Source organism: Carassius auratus, chromosome 11 (assembly GCF_003368295.1).
Source record: "Carassius auratus strain Wakin chromosome 11, ASM336829v1, whole genome shotgun sequence".
In the NCBI taxonomy this organism is placed as follows: Eukaryota; Metazoa; Chordata; class Actinopteri; order Cypriniformes; family Cyprinidae; genus Carassius; species Carassius auratus.
In genome coordinates, this window is record NC_039253.1 from 14,244,738 (window position 1) to 14,264,770 (window position 20,033).

Sequence of the window (20,033 nt, forward strand, 5' to 3'; positions counted from 1 at the left end):
TTAAGATATTTTTTATGAAATAAAAAGAATGACTTTATTCAACAATTTGTCTCCTCCGTGTCACCCTGGCACCATTTCGGAGAGTATCACATACGTAAGCAACGTATGTACACGGATATGTTGTTTACATTCAGATCAAAGTGGAAACAACCTAAATCGCGTATCCGTATACAGTGTTACTGACACAGAAAAGCATATGTTGTGTACGTATGTGATACTCTCCAAAACGGTGCCAAAGTGACGCAGAGGAGACAAATTGTTGAATTAAGCTATTTTTGTTTTCTTTGTGCACAGAAAGTATTTTCGTAGTTTCGTAAAATTAAGGTTGAACCACTGATGTCACATGGATTATATCCTTGCTACGGTTCTGAGCCTTGATCGTGTAAGGATCATTGGGAGGGTCAGAGAGCTATGCATCAAAAATATCTTTATTCGTGATCCAAAGATCAACGAAGGAGTTGGAACGACATGAGGAATTGACATGAGTGACAGAATTTACATTTTTGAGTGAACTATCCCTTTAAGAGTTTTCTTCTTGTTTGCATCACCAAAAGCACTTTACAATCATATACTGTGTTTTTGTTGATAAATTGCATAATATATCTGGCCTACCATTGCTGTGCTTTTTCCACACCAGGTCTTGTGCAGTCTAATGGAAAGAGACAGTATGACCGGGACTTCCTGTTGGGTTTTCAGTTTATGCCGGCCTGTGTGCTGAAGCCAGAGGGACTGCCTCAAATCAGCGATGTGGTGCTAGACAAGGTGGGTTTTGTTGTTGTTATTCCTTATGTTGTCAGAAGAGTGGGATTCCTTCTGGAAATTCAGCTGTCTGACTGTTTCATTTTGTAGACACACACAATGTGCATTTGATAAATAATAGTATTACTGTGTCATTTATGAAACATATCGAAGGATCATGTGGCACTGAGTAATGGCTGGTGAAAATTCAGCTTTGCAATCACAGGAATATATTGCATTTTAAAATATATAAGAAAATAGAAAATAGTTATTTTACATTTTTATAATGGTGTTTTACTGTATTTTTGATCCAATAAATGCAGCTTTGGTGAGCATAAGACTTTTGAAAAAATGCCATACATGTCTAATCATGGTTATTAACCTCATAAATATGCAAGGTAAATCTTAACCCATTTTGTACAATGTGAAATCCCGTAACCAGAGGTTAACAGGGTGATCCGAACCTTTTTCAGTGCCAAAAACTCATTCTTTGCCTACTTCCCTAAAAAAAGAAAAAAGGGACTTAACATTTTAGTGTAATGCTGCTTAAAACATGTAAAGTACAGTAATACAAGTATGTTCCCCTGACTCTTTAAACTTCAACTGAGTTGCACTCTCCCTTGACGTCCTGTTTCCATTAAAATTACATTACGGTTATGTCATACTTGGCAGTAGGCATCATTTAGCCTAAAGACGTTAGAAAAGAAATGCCCTGCCCCTGTTCGATGCATAGTCTTAAACTTCAGTCTAATGTGTTGATAAAAGAGAGTTTACAGTGAGTTTGTCATTGTCAGTGATATATATTTGCTCAGTTACTGTTTTTGACAACATTGGTTTCTGTTGTTCCGAACGTACACGCTGTACTTTCAGTTTCCCATTTCAGTTCCTAGATTTTACTTTACATGTGTGCTCGCTCACATCTGTTTCTGGCTGTTCTGGTTCCCTCCGTCACAAGCTGACCGGAGTGTAAATCGTTGAGCATGTTGTTGACATATAAATAACAAATGGAGCTGGTCTCCATGGCAGATACTGTTTCCCCTCAGTTCTGTAGGGCAAGGGAAGGCTGGTCTCAAACCAGCTTCTCTCATACTGGTTTTGATAAAGATACAAATGGGTACAGCTAGTCCAAGATCAGCATAAAGCAGGAGGGGAGGGAGATCTGGTGTTTCATTCATGTCACAGCTCTATTTCTCACCGCGCCTCCTGCTGGATAACTCTTGGAAATGATCTCATCTGTTTCAGATTAACCAAAACAAGCTGCCGCTGAGGTCTGTGGACCCCAGGTTGATTTCCAGGGGTACTCCCCAGGATTTCACTCCCGCTTTTGCTGACTTCAGCAGGCAGATGCCAGGAGGACATGGTGCTCCAGTGAGTTTTAATAAATCATATACTCAATTACAGACGAGAATACCAAAATAGCTAAGGTATGCCCACACAAAAACATCTTGATCTATCAACCCATGGAAGTATGATTAAGCAGTTTTGGTAGATAAATGTATCCATTATAAAAACACTAAAAATAATACCTGGGTCCTTTCTTTAGATTTTTGGGGTGAGATAGAAGTAATTGTATTTTGCACAAAGTAAATGAAGATATTTTTTTTTTTTTTTGCCTTATGAAATTATTTTCATAACCTTAAACATTTCCCTCTAAATTATCATTACTGCATTAATGCAAAAATCATTGCTATGAAAAAATATTGTCAAACCTTTACATTTTAATATTACTGCTTTTAATTTGTTTAAAAAAACAGTTTCTCCCCTATTTTCTAATATGATTTCATAGTAGAAAACATAAAATGACTCAAAGTCAAACATCGACAAATATTACTTTAATGTCAATTTGGTGGGAAAATGTGCATCGTATAACTCTTCTTTTCTATCTGTGTTCTTTATCCGAAGCTTATAAACGTGCGGCGACTTCCACCACGCAAAATCATCGTCAACGTTTCTGTTATTGATGACGTTCAGCTCAAGAAGGCAGAGAATGCCTGGAAACCTGGGCTGAAGAGAGAGAGTGTGATGGATGACCCAGAGGCCCTGAGAACCCAGGTGTGGATTTCTGTCATGCATAAGTGTTTGAAACATTCACAGTAAAAGAAGCACTCAAGACGGCAACAGATACACACTTGAGATTGAATTAGACGGTTGTCACGTATGGTGGCAACCGTCTTGTGGTCAGGCACAAGAGTTTTATTTGGCGTTCTCACATCTTGATTTGTCACATTAAGCAAAAGCATGTTTATTTTATCCGAAGGTTCATTTTGTCGATTTTGAACTCCAGTGTGTTGGCAATCTGTTGCTTTTCTGGCATTCCAGGAGTTGTTCCGAAGGGTTCGTAGTATTTTGAACAAGCTCACGCCTCAGATGTTCAATCAGCTGATGAAGCAGGTGACGGATCTCACCATCAACACAGAGGAGAGGCTGAAGGGAGTCATTGACCTTGTGTTTGAGAAGGCCATAGATGAGCCCAGCTTCTCTGTGGCCTACGCCAACATGTGCCGCTGTCTGGCTACGGTACGTTTCGTACACTTTGGAGTTAACTGTGCATTGCGCGATTGTGAAATTTCCACGTTTGCGTTAATTTGCCTCATATTATTCATTCTTAAGTATGTCGTGGGTATTTCTTCCTCTTGTGATCCAATTGTAGCTCAAAGTGCCCACGGCAGATAAACCTAATACCACGGTAAACTTCCGGAAGCTGCTATTGAACCGCTGTCAGAAGGAATTCGAGAGGGACAAAGTGGACGACGTCGTACTTGAGAGAAAACAAAAGGAGCTGGACTCTGCCACATCAGTAATTATTTAATAATGATTATCAAGAATCTCATCTTAGTAGTCTTTTTGACATTCTGTCTGTAATGGCCATTTACATTTCGTCATTTAGCAGATGCTTTATCCAAATGATGACAATAGAAGCAATATTTATTAACAATATTGACCTGTTATATGTTCAGAGATCAAGGGAATTTAGATTTCTCAGTTCATTACCCCTTTAAAAGGCATTATTGAAAGAATTATGGGATTTATGTGCAACCCTTTTTTTTTTAGCCCACAGAAAAGGAAAAACTGCAGGAGGAGCTAGAGGAGGCGAAGGACAAGGCTCGGCGTCGCTCCACGGGAAATATCAAATTCATCGGTGAGCTGTTCAAGCTCAAGATGCTGACAGAGCCCATCATGCATGACTGTGTTGTGAAACTACTAAAAAACCATGACGACGAGAGCTTAGAGTGCCTCTGCAGACTCCTCACTACCATCGGCAAAGACCTGGACTTCGAGAAAGCCAAGGTAACTTGCCCAACAGTTCGCCATTATACATTCTGGAGCCGCACTGATCGGATTTCACAAGATCAGTGGTGAAACTCCCTTGGAAAGGGAAATTTGAAAGGCATAGAATATTTAGCTTTTTATTTAAATCATCTAATATGACCATTACAGAAACTAGAACCATTGTAAAACCTCATCTCACTAATGGAAAAAGTATGGTTCACTTAGCAAACAGCCGAAGAACTTCCCTCTGAGACAGGAAGGGAACTAAGATTAAAAATTCTTTTTTGCCATGACATAGGGTTGATTTGTGAGGAATTGCAGCATAATGAATGGTTTAAGTCAAATTGTTAGAGTAATAATGTAACCCTCCACGATGTAAGTGACGATTCAGTTTGAATTAAAGACATACAAACCATCTACTAAAGAAAAACATTTTCAAGACCTGCAGAATCTTGCAATGACTTAAACCTTAGTGGGAAAAATTGCAACTTATCTATTCACAGTATGGCCGGTAAATATTGGTCAAAGTTTGGCAAAACGTCGATTTTGTACTGTTTATTTATTTTTTTAACAGGAAGGTATATCATAAATCATACATACATTTTCTTGTCTATCCTATTCTTTGAAAAAAGAAAAAAATAATAAAAAAAATAGCTACGGGTTCTGTGCTAGTCTAACTGAGACTTGTCATGGCACTTGTATACTGTTGTTGTTCTCTTGTTGGTCTGATTGCGTCTATTGTTCTCATTTGTAAGTCGCTTTGGATAAAAGTTTCTGCTTAATGATTAAATGTAAATGTAAATCAAGTAGAGATGTGCTTCCTCAAAGTTAAGTTCCTCAAAGAAAATTATTGGATATCCTGGAACAATTCAAATGCCGGAACCTTGCAAATATTGGCAAATCCTGCAATTGGTTTCACCTTCGAAGTGCACAGTGTGGCGATGTTTTGTTTCAAACGGGACTAATACATTTATTTATTTTTTTTTTTTTAATAGGACAGTTGCACAAATCCAGCCAATCGGAGTAGAGCTTGACATTATCAGAAAGCTTTTCGCCTTTTTTGTGTGTGTTATGCATCAGACATGCAGTCTGTGTGAGGCTGAGACTGCAGTATATAAGGACTAGAGCTTTATTTAGCACAAAAGGATTCTTAAAAGCTGAATCTTTCGATGAATTCTTAACTAATCACATAATCACTGTTGTTTACTTGGCATTCCTTCAGCACGCCTCTGCTGTTTGTTTGTCTGATAAAACAGGCTACTAATAAATCAGTCCAGTACTTTGGAAAGACAGCGCTCAGCAGGCCGCCAGAGCTCATGCTGTAAGGTGTTAACTGTGATGCTCAAAGAGGAAGGGCAGGTTCTAATCGTTTTGTTTGTGTATGCCTTCTGTATTGAGACTGCATTACGTGGCAGTCTGCATATTCTAAATAGCATGCAGTAAATAAAATAACATTAGAATTGAATATAGAAATATTTTAATGCAATTACTGGATACTGTAAATTAAATGGAAGATCATATTGCATTGAACACATCTGCATTGTGGGAAATGGAATTCCACCCTGCGTGTTCTGTTGTGTACTGTACAGGTAGCTTACCTTGCTTATTTAAGCATCATTCTGGGAACATTACACACATAGTACAGTAGTATGTACTGCAGCACTAGTGCAAGTATGCTATTCTTCTCAACATAGCCTGTTTATGTTGTTTTTACAGTGGGCTTTGAGCTTTGACTGGAGCAGTTTCCCAGCGGAGCTCCTTCTCGTCATAGCATGACTGTGGTAGCTTTGAGATTTTCATCTTTAATCTGATCCTAAAGATGTTGAAATGCCTTTGTTCAGCTACAATGCCATTTCACTGAAGGACTTCAAATGACAATGGACTGAGCTGGGAAAATGCCATTTAAATATGCTGCAATGCAAAGCAAAAAGAATGAGGGATATTCAGGCATGGGGGTAAATATAATTTGAGCACTGTACACACGCAGTCTAAATGTGTTCCAGCTGGACCCAACAGACGCCCATAAACCCTGGAGCAAAGTATTAGGCAAGAGGGTAGATGTTTTCTGTATCCTTCCTTTCTTTCTTGCTGACCTTGCGGCAGCAACTTCAGGCGTTTTTCAGCCCGCAGGGAGTCAGGTTGGGAAATAGGTTCTGCATTTATTGACCTTATTGATTTAGGAGCAGTTCTTTACCTCAAATATTACTTTTAGATTTACGATGGCTCCCATAATGGATGGGCACAGGAAGATCTGTGCCACATGATCACACATCGCTGTCTGTCTTCATTTATAATCAGTCATTTTGCAGAGATGTTGTTATCGACATGGACACATGAACTTAGTGTTTTATATTCGACTGATATGTTGCTGCTCTGTGTCCTTGAATAGCCCCGTATGGACCAGTACTTCAACCAGATGGAGAAAATTGTCAAAGAGCGCAAGACATCGTCACGGATACGGTTCATGCTACAGGATGTGATAGATTTGAGACTGGTAAGTGCCATGGGGGATTGTGAGTGTGTTTGTTTGTGTGTGTGTGTTGAGAGCGTACAGGAAGGCCTGGCTTTGATACAAGTAACAGGGAAAGCAAAAACATCTGTGTGGTGTTTTTACACTCTTATTTTTTATGTCATTAAAAACTTCAGAATCTATATAATCTATAATGGCTTAACATGCACAAAAATGTACTTACTTGGGGTTTCTTTTATAATTATTGCAAATTGTATTTGTGATTTGTGGCCAGTAAAATGTTTTGATGTTTTTAAAAGAAAACCTCTCCTTTGCTCACCAAGAGTGGCGTTTTATTAAAAAAATAATAATAATATTCTAGTGGTACAGTACAGTAAAATCAGTAATATGGTGAATTATTACAGTTTTTATCATTTTAATGTACTTGATTAAAAAAGTATTCATCTCAAATAATAGCATTTTAGATCATTTTAAAATGAGTATACAAATCTTTACTTTTTAATATAAAGTATGTAATGGAAATAATCATATTAATTTATAATAATTTATAGATTCTAATTTATATCATTTTAATTTAAGATATGGTTTTTATAAATGTAAAAATATACGTTTAAACTAGTAATCAGAAACGGGAACACTTGAACTCAGTGGCACAGAATACTGTATCAGAAAGGTCATAGCATTTGGCCATGACATTAAATTCATATCTGGTTGCAAGTGGCATAATTCAGCTTGGTGTCTCTCCCCTGCATTCCTCAGTTTTTGTTTTTCTCAGCTTTTGAGTGAGAAAAATGCATGAGAGAGAAGAGACAAAAAGAGGAGGGATCCTTCTTTCAACATTGTGAAGCCTTTATTGCGCCCAGCTTTAAATAGAGATCGGAATAGTTGGTTGTCGTTTTATAGTTTCGTGGTAATTGTTATCTATTTCCCAGAATGACACTGATCCATTAATCAGAGATGTCTAATATCTCTCTGATCATTTATATTTTCAAGCATAACTGGGTGTCCCGGAGAGCAGACCAGGGTCCTAAAACCATAGAGCAGATCCATAAAGAAGCCAAGCTGGAGGAACAGGAAGAACAGAGGAAGGTTCATCAGCAGCTTCTGTCTAAGGACATCAAGAGGAGGCCAGGTGAGATCCACATCACTTCCTCACTGCATTTCAGTGCGTTTCTCTAGCTATAGCAGACTAACTACAGCGCCACCCAGAGGAAAAAAAAACACATTTGGAGTTAATAAAACCCTTGCCATTTCTGATTTCACTGTTTGGTGGCTATTATAGGCTAGTGGGGATCTTTTGTGAAGTAACCCTGTCCCGCGTCTTTGGTTCTAGATCAGAGAGATCAGCGTTCGCAGAGGGAGGAGACGTGGAACACTGTGCCCACTACTAAGAACAGCAGGACCATCGACCCCACAAAGATCCCCAAGATCTCCAAGGTGAAAAAATGGAAATCACTGTTCATATTTTACACACTAACCTCATTTATTAATATGAATCAGAGGGTAGAGTTGATAAACACTGCCACCTGCTGATTATTAATGATAATTGTTGGTTTACATTTCCATGTGCTTTAACAATCAGTGATGAGTCATTTTAGCATTTGTGATGTACCCTCTATGACCTATGAACCCCAACCAATCCCCGACTACAGCCTCAAATCGATGAAAAGATCCAGCTGGGTCCTCGGGCTCAGAACTGGATAAAGGGCAGCAGTGGTGGAGCCAAAGCTAGTGACTCTGGTAAGCAATCTGAATGCTCAGTAAAGTTTAGATTACTGTTTTACATATAACGTGCATGTACACATCCATTCTCATACTTCCAGAGTTAACCCGCTCTGCCAGTAGCACCCTGAACCGTTATTCAGCGCTACAGTCGTCCACGGCTCAGCCCAGCCAACCTCCGGCCCAGACCTCTGATTCCGATTCCAGACGCCCACTGGGAAGGTACCCACCAGATGAGATACAAATGTAGAGCTTAAATGTATAGAAGTTTGCCATCTTTTCATTCATCTTATTTTGTATGTCTGTGCCAGTCGAGGCAGCACCGGTCGAGAACGCAGTGAAAAGCCGGTGAGTTTGGGGCCGTCACGACCGGGGCCCTTCAGCCGAGGTAGCAGCGCAAAGGAGCTAACAGACAACGTGGCCCCTCAGGAGACATGGAGGGAGGGACCTGACTCACAGCACACAACACGCAAAGCCAGCATCTCAGAGGACAAATGTGAAATAGAGAACAATAGTGAGGAAGGACACATGTGAACACGCATACATTAAAGCTGCATTTTCCATTACTTGTGTACTAAACATATATTAAAAATATTGAGCTTCTGTTTCATTGCAGTGAAATCTGAGACGCTGCAGGTCGCTGGAGTTTCAGAGAAGCCCATCCTGTCTGAAGAGGAGGTCGAGCGGAAGTCCAAATCCATCATTGATGAGTTTCTGCACATTAATGACTACAAGGTACATCACGGCACCCTAACACTATCCCACAAGGAACAAAAACTCCCAACATGTACAATGAAAAACAAACCTGTTCAAAGGTTTGGGGTAACTACAAATTGTATTTATTTATTTTTGAAAGAAGCAGTTAGCTTTTAGCATGGATGCATTAAATTAATTAAAATGGCAGTAAATACATTTAGGTTACAGTGAATTTGTGTTTCAAATAAATGCTGCCCATTTGGAACTTTGAAAAGAACAAAAATGTTTCATGGTTTTGACGAAAATATCAGAATCTTACCAATCCCAAACTTTTGAACTGCAGTGTATTAATAGAAGTATTAATATTTGGTATTAAATTGATTAATAGGTTGAACATTATTATATTGCACTGCAAACATCAATAACAGCTTTCATTTGGGAATGTTAAGTGGGATAATCCACAGCTAGGTGTGCATTAACATTTAAAATAGTAATAAAAACTATTATAGAATCTAATTTATGTCAAAATTCAGTTTACAACAACACACACTACTTTCATAGACAAGAATATATTATAGAAGGCTTGCGCAGTCATAAATGTATTTTTGTTTTGTCAGTATGGCCTTTTTCATTTCTTCACCTTGATGTATTTAGAAAATCTAAATTTCATTATTATATGTGTGTGCGTTCCATCATACAGCTTTTCATTATTGTGTTTGATTAAGGATGTGTACAGTAACTTTACAGTAAACCATCTGAATGTGTGTTTTGTCTGTTCATGTGTGCAGGAGGCAGTGCAGTGTGTGATGGAGATGGATCAGCCCTCTCTACTGTTTGTGTTCGTGCGCATGGGTCTGGAGTGCACACTGGAGCGCAGCCAGAAAGCCCGAGAGCACATGGGACTGCTGTACTATCAGCTCGTTCAGAAGGGCATCTTACCCCATTCCCAACTCTACAAAGGGTGAGCACACACACATACATTAAGATCAAATGTATTTATTAGTACTTTCTTATTATGGTAGTAAAGCACTGTGGTTTGTCTCCGTCTCTTGGCTTTGTAGGTTTTCAGAGATGCTGGAGCAGGCTGATGATATGGCCATAGATGTTCCCTTCATTTGGCTTTACCTGGCTGAGCTGCTCAGTCCTTTGCTGAAAGAGGGAGGAATCAGTATGAGAGAGTTGTTCAGGTCAGGATTGCACACCGAAAACGAAAGGTCTTATGAGTTCTGTTTGGTGCTTTTGCGTAATTTGGGATTAAAGGGTTACTCCACCCCAAAATGAAAATATGCATACCTGTAAAAGCTCTGTTTGTCTTCAGAACACAATTTAAGATATTTTGGATGAAAACTTAACCGTAAACTGGCAAGTAAATGACAGTGTCAAAGTCCAGAAAAGGTATGAAACGTCGTTGTCAGAATACTCCCATCAGACATGCAATCTGGGTTATATGAAGTGACGGGAACACTAAAACCGACTTTATTCAGTAATTCCTTTGTCAACGGTCTCCTCTGTGTCACTCCATATCACTGTCCTTGTATGGCAGACACCGCCGTCGGTGTGTGAATGTGTGTGTGAATGGGTGAATGTGAGGCAAATTGTAAAGCGCTTTGGATGGCCATGTGGTCTGTTGAAAGCGCTATATAAATGCAGTCCATTTACCATTTACCATTTACTTGTCAGTCTTTGGGACAGTCTCAAGCCTCCAGGTTTTCATCAAAAATATCTTAAATTGTGTTCCGAAGATGAACAGTGCTTTTACGAGTTTGGAACAACATGGGGGTGAGTGATTAATGACAAATATTTTCTTTTTAGGATGGAGTAACCCTTTAAAAGGACATTCCACCCATAAAAAGCTGTTACATGTTGTCCTTGATTAATAGATGGATGTTCTTTTGAGGTGGAATCTCCTTTCAAAGGATGATTTAAGAAATGCATGTTCTGTTAACTCTCCAGTACAAGGTCAAAATATTATTCATATTATAAAACAACGCCATCCTACTATGGAAGCATATGGGTAGCAATATTCAATTTAGAATGTTATATGCAAAATGACAATGCAATATGTCAAATGGCAATGCATTTCTGTATTTACATTTACATTTTCCAATACATTTGTGCAACGCTTTGTGCAAAATGAAAATGAAATTACATAATTTTAATTTGCCATTTCATACACTAGTTTTAATATGTAAAACTAATACTACTTTTAACGCTTTATAAGTTGCAAAATTAAATTAAAAATGTATTACAGAAATGATTAGATATGTGTAACATGTTCAAGCAAAAATTGTGGCAAAATTATCATTTAAATGTTAGTTTTCTTAATTGCATTAACACTCACAGTCAAGACACTTACGATTGCATTTTCATTCAATGTCCTGCAATGAATGTCGCAAAATTCAATGTGCACATTGAAAATGCATTCCAAGCCGATCACGTCTCCGCCCCCTCCTGCCATGTCAATCACTGCGTGAACAAGGCGGGGCTTGCAGAAGGCCAATAAGCTTCCATATCTTACAACTTATATTAATAAAATAGCTTCGCTATTGAATCTCTACATTATATTTCAACTTCTCTCTCTCACACACACTTTTTACTTAATCAATTAAATAAATGACATTTTTAAAGCAGGCAGAATGATAGTCATTTTTAACATCTTATCAAAAAGCATCCTTAGCTACCTTTTCACTATTATGCTACAAGAACATTGTACCATTTATTTTTTTTAAATAATTTATGTAAAAAAAATCTGTTATCGAATGTTATCGAAGGGTGGGCTGCATCCAAAGCAGGTTCTGCAGTCAGAAATGTTAGTTTAGTAAAATAAAAAAAAATGATATGGATATTGGATTGTTATTTGAGACCCTTAATCTGAATGAGATGGACTACAAAATTCAGTAGTAATAAAAAAATAATAATAAAAAAAAAAAACCATCTTTCTGGAAACATCTCATTGTATTGGGTCTGTGACTTCTGGGGCTTTAGGCAGTGCACAGTAGTTGCAGTCATCCAGGTCCTAGCAGGCTCCAGCTGTCATAGTGATTCAGTTTAGCATCTAATGGAGATTTGTTTTGTTTCTGCAGTGAGTTAAGTAAACCGCTACTCCCTGTGGGAAGAGCTGCCATCTTACTTTCTGAAATACTGCACCTACTATGCAAACAAATGGTAAGCTTAACTTTTGTTGACATGGTGTTTAGAGCAGTGACATCATCTTTATCTAGTTGTCACCTGTGGGTTAGTGCTTCTGCATGATGCTCTTCTTGCATTGACACCTCTATGAGTGTGGCAGTATGCAGTGAAGTAGCTTTGTGTATTGTTTGCGGGTTTGTGTGTTTACATGCGTCTGGTTGTGCTATAGAGCCACAGGAAAGTTGGAGATTTGTGGAGAGAGTCTGGGCTGAACTGGGCCGACTTCCTGCCTGAGGGAGAACATCTTCCTACCTTCATCTCACAACAGGTGAGTAAGTAGCCGAAACAAACACCCTTCAGTGACACTTAAAACCTTCATGTATGATGCATTATAAAAGGTTTTTAAAGGGTATAATGCATTGTAATTATGCATAAATTGTGCATTGTAATACATTATATCTTGTTGTAAATAATATAACTGAATTCAAAATACATCATGTGACAATGAAGTGTTGTAATGTATTAGTGGTTGCTTTGCATTACAATGCTTTATAAGATGCATTACAAGGCATAATCAATGCATTTGAACTACTTGTATAATGGATTATACATAAAGGCTTTATGTAAAGTGTTACCAAGATGTATATTTCATATAAATGCTGATCTTTAAAAAAAAATCAACCAGTTGTGTCCTTTTTCCTCTTTTTCCAGAAGTTAGAGTTCACTGTATCAGACGTCTCCCCTGTGTCCCTGGCCACAGCTAAACCCAGCCTCAGTCCTGAGGAGCTCTTTAAACAGTTGGAGCACCTTCTGCAGGAAGACATAGCTAGTGATGAACAGATTTTCGACTGGGTCGAGGTGAGACCGATTCCATGGACCTCTATCATATGGATCAAGCAGTTCTGCAAAGCCAAAATTCAAGTGTATGAAACCTTTTCAAAAAAAGCTGCTTTTCTTTTCAGGCTAATTTGGACGACTCTCAAATGAGTTCCTCTCCATTTTTGAGAGCTTTAATGACAGCTGTTTGTAAAGCAGCAGTTAAAGGTGAGCAAACTACTTGCTCTTGGGCCTTTTATTCAATGGCTCCATCTCCATCTTCCCTTTACCAATTACTTTCACCTTTTTCTTCTCCAGATGAAAGCACATCCTGTAGAGTGGACACTGCTATCATCCAGAGACGCCTGCCTATATTACATAAGTACCTTAACTCAGACACCGAGCGGCAGCTGCAAGCACTTTACGCTCTTCAGTCTTTGATTGTCACCCTGGATCAACCACCCAGTATGTAGCAGATGCAAAAAAAGATGCCAAACTAAACGAATGACTTCTAGGATTGTCATTTTGATCTACTTCTTTTCACAGATCTACTCCGAATGTTTTTCGACTGTCTTTACGATGAGGACGTTATTTCGGAGGACGCTTTCTATCAATGGGAAACGAGTAAAGACCCGGCGGAACAGCTGGGAAAAGGCGTAGCGCTGAAGTCGGTCACTGCTTTCTTCACCTGGTTACGCGAGGCGGAGGAGGAGTCTGAGGATAATTGACATAAGCAGATGGCCGACGCCCAGACGCCCCCTACTGACACAAACTTAAAAATACATCCAAACTAAAGGAAATTTGACTTTGAAACGCTGGCCAACCTGAGCTGGAACTCTCTTCGAAACGGAGGGAACACTAAATACTTGTATCATATATATAGAAAATATTTTTTTTTAAAGTTTGACTTTTTTTTTTTTACTTTTAAAAGAAGAGACTTAAGATAGCTTCTGAACTCTTTAATTTATTATTTTTTTAAGAGACTGCAAGTATGGAGTTCTATTTAACATTTGCAGGCAAAAAAGAACATTGATAGAAATAACAGAATAAACGTATCATAACAATAATATTAATTTTGTTTCAATGTGTCAGCAGCCTCCCTGGATTCATGTGATACACTTCAAAACAAATAAAGTGTTTCCTCAGAAATCAAAAAGAATAAATGCATACAATTTTTGGCTCAAGGTGGGGGCTGGTTGATGTTGCTGAAGGTTAAGGCTGTTTTGAGAAACACCTGCCACTGGTTCTTCCGCCTTGCCTTTTGCTCAAGGGACTTTCCAAATAACATGGGAAACATGGTAAAAATGAATATGCATCCTGAATGGAATAAAAATTACGACATCATCATCAAATACCTCACCTGTATGCATTAAAGGTGAAATGCAAACACTAATGCAAGTCAGAAAACTGCTCAGTGTACTTGTAATGAAGAACTACAGAGGAAATGTTAAGCTTGTAAATACATTAAAGAGAAAAATAAGATTTAAAAATGACTGTGATGGTGTGCTGTTTGTCTTCAGAGGGAAATGTACAGGATTTTGCTAATACGCCTGCTGCATCTTGAACCGATAGTTTGCTGATGTTTTTTTAATTCAATTATTATAAAAAATTTTTGCCTCATTTTTGACAAATTATTTTAAAACAAAAATGTATTTGTCCTTTTTACTCTGTTAATATTTAAGCAAACATTAAGTAATTCTTATTAACAAGCAAATATAATATGAAAAGTGTGTCAAGAAACATAGTTCATTAAGATCTTGATTGTCTAAGGCTGCATAACTACTTATAATTTACACAATTATTTCTCTTTCGCGATTATATAATTCTAAACGCATCTAATTATGTGTCCTTGAATACATAGAATAATAATAAATGAAAAAAATCTGTTCAGTTCAAATATATTTAAATATGTTAGATATTAAATATATTCTTTGAGATATTTTATTTGCTATGTTTGTTTGTTATCCTTTATTTTATTTTTTATGATATATTTATTCAGGATTAACATGATAAACGTACAATGTTCTTTCCAGAAATACAATCGGTTAACAGCAAATCTTTAAGATATTGTGACATGAATTGTACATCAAATAGACTACAAAAGTAAATCCTAAACGATAACAAATAAACAAATGCAAAATAATCATTTAAATAAATACTTTAAAAAAGGTAAAAACATAATACCATCTATAAGAATTAATATTGAGAGGCACAGTGAAAAAATATTCCCATATATATTCCCTAGCTATCTCCAGTAGCATAACCCTTTAACGTAAACGTCATTTGGAACAAAAAAAGAACATTAGAACACAGAAGTAGACCATGCATTTCATTTATTGTATTCCTAATTGACTTCTAAAATTGCTTAGCATTACGTAATGTAAGCTTTTTATTATTAATATCAGGTAAACAAAAACAGCCAGTTAGGGACTTTTACTTTAAATCAGCCGGAGACTTTTAATGTGTCTGATTTATTCCCACAACTCCACCATATATGCGTACGTCGTGACGTCAGACGTACAACGCGTGTGCACGCACCTCCTGAAGTCTTGAACTGGTAAGTCGTTAATCATATGCACTTTTTAAATAAATGAAGTGCCGTGTATATACTAATTGTTGTTTACTTTTACCTTTATTTCAAATCAGACACAAACCACCTTTAAAATGATTCGTCGAAATCTATATCACGAACCGTTTTGCGATAACAACGCTCTAGATAGAATGAATAACAAAGGGTCTGTTTTGAGTCCAAGTGGCCTAACTTAACTTACCTGGAAAACATTTTGAGTATCATAGAACGTGTTATCTCGATAGGCGGCTCACTAGGTTTCCAAACAGAAAACTAACGTTACTTGCAGTCTGAGCATCTTGCTTCGTTCACTTTCAGATAGCGAAGATGTTCCGGCCCAAGCCCACACTGAAGGACAGACAGCACCTGTACAGACTGATCATCAGCCAGCTGCTGTATGACGGCTACACCAACATCGCCAACAGTCTGATCAATGAGGTGAAGCCCCAGAGCGTGGTGTCTCCATCAGAGCAGCTCATGCAGCTGGCCAAGACAGGTACGACCCGAGCATTTTTTGAAGCTTTTAGTGTTCAATACTGTATAACTGCTAAATAACAAGGAACCAAACAAGTGCCTAATAACTACTTCCATCTACTTTTTTCTTTGCAATGAAGAATACATTTCCTCTTTGCTCTTAAAATCCTGAAGCTGAAACATAAGTATTACTTCATAAAAGAATTTAACAACTGAAGTAGTTTTAAGGGATAGTTCACCCAAAAATGAAAATTGTCATTAATTACTCGCCTTTCGTGTTGTATCAAACCTGTAAGATCTTCGGAACACAAATTAAGATATTTTTAATGAATTCCGAGTGCTCTCTGACCCTCCCATAGACAGCAATGGTCCTACCACGATTAAGGCTCAGAAACGTATCAAGGAGATCGTTAAAATGATCCATCTGACATCAGTGGTAATTTTATGATGCTAGGAGAATACTTTTTGTGTGCAAAAAAAACCTAAAATAATGATTTTATACAACAATTTGTCTTCTCTGTGTCACCCTATAGCACCGTTTTGTAGAGTATCAAATACGTAAATGGTGTGTTTAACCTATGTGCGTGGATACAAGAGCAATTGAATGAAAAACAATCTGTATGCTTATTATTTACTAGCTCACAAGTATGAATCATTTTAAAAGAAACTGTGTTGGGCTGAAGAAATGTTTGTCGAAGAAACCAGAAAAGTACTTTTAATCTGATTTCATAGGAATGGAGAATGATGACAGCGCGGTACAGTACGCCATTGGCCGCTCGGACACCGTGGCTCCCGGTGTGGCCATTGACCTGGAATTTGATGCAGACGTGCAAACCATGTCCCCAGAAGCATCAGAGTATGAGACCTGTTATGTGACGTCTCATAAGGGTCCATGCCGTGTGGCCACCTACAGCCGCGATGGGCAGCTCATAGCCACGGGCTCCGCTGACGCCTCCATTAAGATCCTGGATACTGAGCGCATGCTGGCCAAAAGCGCCATGCCTCTTGAGGTGAGATCTTACATTTCATCCAGCTGTATTTTAAATTTGTACAACATTTGCACCCATACCTCTCCAATGTCTGATGCAGAACCAAGTTCCTGCCCTAAAAAATAATAATAATATTTTTTATTTGTATCATGATTTAGGTGATGATGAATGAAACGGCCCAGCAGAACATGGAGAACCACCCTGTAATCAGAACCTTGTATGATCATGTGGATGAGGTCACATGCCTGGCTTTTCACCCGACCGAACAGATCTTAGCCTCTGGCTCTCGTGATTACACCCTCAAACTCTTTGATTATTCAAAGCCGTCTGCGAAAAGAGCCTTCAAGCACATACAGGTATAAAATCAAGCTAAATCATGCCTCTGAATTAGTTTGAAAAGCTCAATTTGAGTTTAAAAGGTCATTTGTGGTCCTTCGTTTATTGGAGATGTTTGCATGGAATGTTTCTCCCTTTTTTTTTTCCTACAGGAAGCTGAAATGTTGCGCTCCATCTCCTTCCATCCATCTGGGGATTTCTTACTGGTCGGCACGCAACACCCAACCTTGCGTCTTTATGACGTTAACACTTTCCAGTGTTTTGTGTCCTGTAACCCTCTGGACCAGCACACCGACACCATCTGCGGAGTCTGTTATAATCCCAGCGCTAACAGCTACGTCACCTGTAGCAAAGACGGCAGCATCAAGTTGTGGGACGGAGTGTCGAACCGGTGCGTGACCACCTTTGAGAAAGCCCACGACGGCGCTGAGGTCTGCTCGGCTGTTTTCTCCAAGAACTCCAAGTACGTTCTGTCCTGCGGGAAGGATTCTGTCGCCAAACTCTGGGAAATTTCTACAGGCCGTACTCTAGTCAAGTACACAGGTAAAATAGAGAATTATGGGTAGGTTTAGATTATAGATCACGCAGGCTAGATGAAGAATTGTGATTCATTGTGTTCATTTATTTATTTTTTTTAAGCAGTCTCGATATCGCTTCCTAAAATCTTTTGCTGCTGAATCTTCATTTGTGAAATAAATAATTTTTTACTTAAGATGTTAATGTTTGCGGCCAGTATTAAATGTAAAAAAAAAAAAAAAAAAAAAAGTGTGTACTGCAGCATAATGGCAAGAAAAACTATATGCATTAGTCTGATTTCTGGGCAAATGTTACAATTTTTTTTATTTATTATTATTATTATTTGACTAGCTTGTCCAGTGCAGTCTGATTCACAAGAAAATAACTTCTACGAGTCAGTTCTTTATATTGAATCAACAACCAGTATACTCTGATCCTGGACAAATGACTCTTATGAACCGATTCATTTTAGTGAATTTGTCAGTTCTTTAAAGTACATCAAAAACACCGCATATAAACAGAGTTCTGATTCCCAGACAACTGAACCAGTTCTTTGTAGTTAATCAAAAACATCTACTGAACTGAATCATGAGTGATTTGCTTATGAATTGTCAAAAAACATACAGCATGAACATTAACGTCTGAGTCCTGGACAAATGACTCTTATGAACTGATTTATTCTAAAACACAAGCTCACAGTTCACAAGAAAGAACTCTAATTATTTTTATTTATTTTTTTTCAATAACTAATGCAGTCCTTCTCTTTTGATAATTAGTTTGTAAAGACTGGTTACTGGCTTAAATTAATTTAACATTGCCTCATATAATTTACATTATTAATTGGGAGAAAATCTATATTATTTGTAAGCATAATAGACTGAAATGTTTTCAGCATCTAGGACTGGATCAATTCATTATATAATCTGTATCATGATTCCTCACACTCCATCTCGGTGTTTCCCGTCACGCAGGCGCAGGTCTCAGCGGGCGACAAACGCACCGCACTCAGGGTATTTTCAACCACACGGAGGACTATGTGCTGCTGCCGGATGAGCGAACCATCAGCCTGTGCTGCTGGGATTCACGCACAGCCGAGAGGAAAAACCTGCTCTCATTAGGCCACAATAACATCGTGCGCTGTATCGTACACTCACCCACCAACCCCGGCTTCATGACCTGCAGCGATGACTTCAGAGCTCGATTCTGGTATCGCCGCACCACCACTGACTAGGAGACATTTGTGTTTATAACTTTGCAGCCTTGTTTGCCAAGCCCGTGCATTATTTAACACAAAACCATTTTGCAAGCTTTAGAGAGCTTTTGACTGTAGTACCTTTGTATTACATGTGGGTGGTGCTGTTTTACGAATCATCAGATCCATCGTTTTTAGAGTTTTAGAAATGTACTTTTCAGTAACATCAAAACTATCAGTTGTAAAGTTGCATTGATATTACACTCGCCGCTAGAAAATTTTTTTGTGTTATTTGTGTATCTGATAACAAGTAGATGAGTACTATTCCGTCTTGGCAAGTGCCTAGAATGTCATTTCTTTTTCTTTTTTTTTTTATTTCGATTTGTACTGTGCCCTTTGTTTTATATTAAAAGACTCTGGGAAAACTGGTTCTTGTGCTATTCAGTTTTTTTCGTAGTTAAACGTCGGAAGTGTTTTTGAATGGCATTGAATCATTGTACAGCTTGCTGTTGAGCAAACTTTGGGTTAAGGATTTGAACAAACTCCTGACCCCAAGCATTCAACTTTTAGTGTAACTCGTTTAAACCATTCAACCATGAGAAAATTCTGAGAGTAGAACCCACTAGACTCATACTGCCATTATAAAGTTGGGGAAGGATTTTTTCTTTCGAAGAAAGTCTCATGCTCAGCAAGGCTGCAGTTGTTTGATTATAAAATACATTTAAAAAAGTCTTGTTGTGAAATATTGTTGCTATTTTAAATAAGTATTTAGAATCTGAATATATTTTAAGAGTTTTCAGCATTATTACTGCAGTCTCCAGTGCCACATGATCCTTCAGAAATCATTCAGATATGAAGAAACTATTCCTATCATCAGGGTTGAAAAGAGTTGTGCAGAACAGAAAGTTCAGAAGAACAGCATTTATTTTAAATATTTAGTGTTATTATAAATATCATCTTTTTGTTCAATTTATTGCATCCCTTATGAAGTATTCCTTAATTCTGACCCCAAATTTTCAAGCAATATTATACAACTGAAAGAGCACCCAGAGCCATATTTAGGACCTAGCTATAGATATTTGAGAGTGGGCTTTTCGACGCCTTTGCATCGTGACC

General features: G+C 38.0%; 2 protein-coding genes across 4 annotated transcripts in view; both read left to right on the forward strand.

Annotated features, from left to right (window-relative positions):
* The window catches only part of LOC113111103 (eukaryotic translation initiation factor 4 gamma 3-like), a 41,356-nt gene extending 27,022 nt beyond the window's left edge, over nucleotides 1–14,334 (forward strand). For 2 of the 3 annotated variants that reach the window (XM_026275569.1, XM_026275570.1), the window contains exons 14-34: nucleotides 638–762; nucleotides 1,981–2,106; nucleotides 2,641–2,790; nucleotides 3,058–3,255; nucleotides 3,389–3,535; nucleotides 3,790–4,026; nucleotides 6,398–6,502; nucleotides 7,472–7,610; nucleotides 7,812–7,915; nucleotides 8,131–8,218; nucleotides 8,302–8,422; nucleotides 8,512–8,714; nucleotides 8,817–8,935; nucleotides 9,685–9,857; nucleotides 9,958–10,083; nucleotides 11,980–12,061; nucleotides 12,255–12,353; nucleotides 12,737–12,883; nucleotides 12,988–13,069; nucleotides 13,160–13,306; nucleotides 13,388–13,569. In XM_026275569.1, coding sequence (XP_026131354.1) covers nucleotides 638–762; nucleotides 1,981–2,106; nucleotides 2,641–2,790; nucleotides 3,058–3,255; nucleotides 3,389–3,535; nucleotides 3,790–4,026; nucleotides 6,398–6,502; nucleotides 7,472–7,610; nucleotides 7,812–7,915; nucleotides 8,131–8,218; nucleotides 8,302–8,422; nucleotides 8,512–8,714; nucleotides 8,817–8,935; nucleotides 9,685–9,857; nucleotides 9,958–10,083; nucleotides 11,980–12,061; nucleotides 12,255–12,353; nucleotides 12,737–12,883; nucleotides 12,988–13,069; nucleotides 13,160–13,306; nucleotides 13,388–13,569 — 2,900 coding nt within the window. Of the gene's footprint in view, nucleotides 1–637; nucleotides 763–1,980; nucleotides 2,107–2,640; nucleotides 2,791–3,057; nucleotides 3,256–3,388; nucleotides 3,536–3,789; nucleotides 4,027–6,397; nucleotides 6,503–7,471; nucleotides 7,611–7,811; nucleotides 7,916–8,130; nucleotides 8,219–8,301; nucleotides 8,423–8,511; nucleotides 8,715–8,816; nucleotides 8,936–9,684; nucleotides 9,858–9,957; nucleotides 10,084–11,979; nucleotides 12,062–12,254; nucleotides 12,354–12,736; nucleotides 12,884–12,987; nucleotides 13,070–13,159; nucleotides 13,307–13,387 lie in introns of all 3 variants that reach the window. The other variant, XM_026275568.1, reaches the window with a different exon arrangement.
* Nucleotides 14,335–15,302: 968 nt separating this feature from the next.
* On the forward strand, nucleotides 15,303–19,346 carry cstf1 (cleavage stimulation factor, 3' pre-RNA, subunit 1). The gene is made up of 6 exons (XM_026275571.1): nucleotides 15,303–15,398; nucleotides 15,729–15,906; nucleotides 16,617–16,894; nucleotides 17,032–17,229; nucleotides 17,362–17,752; nucleotides 18,697–19,346. Exons 2-6 carry the CDS (start codon nucleotides 15,738–15,740, stop codon nucleotides 18,954–18,956), a joined length of 1,296 nt encoding a protein of 431 aa, XP_026131356.1. The 5' UTR covers nucleotides 15,303–15,398; nucleotides 15,729–15,737; the 3' UTR covers nucleotides 18,957–19,346.
* Nucleotides 19,347–20,033: the final 687 nt, after the last annotated feature.

Coding starts and splice junctions, on each gene's coding strand:
- cstf1 (XM_026275571.1), top strand. CDS start 15,738: ATGTTCCGGCCCAAGCCCACACTGAAGGACAGACAGCACCTGTACAGA. Junction 17,230..17,361: donor GAGCCTTCAAGCACATACAG/GTATAAAATCAA, acceptor TTTTTCCTACAG/GAAGCTGAAATGTTGCGCTC. Junction 17,753..18,696: donor TACTCTAGTCAAGTACACAG/GTAAAATAGAGA, acceptor CCCGTCACGCAG/GCGCAGGTCTCAGCGGGCGA.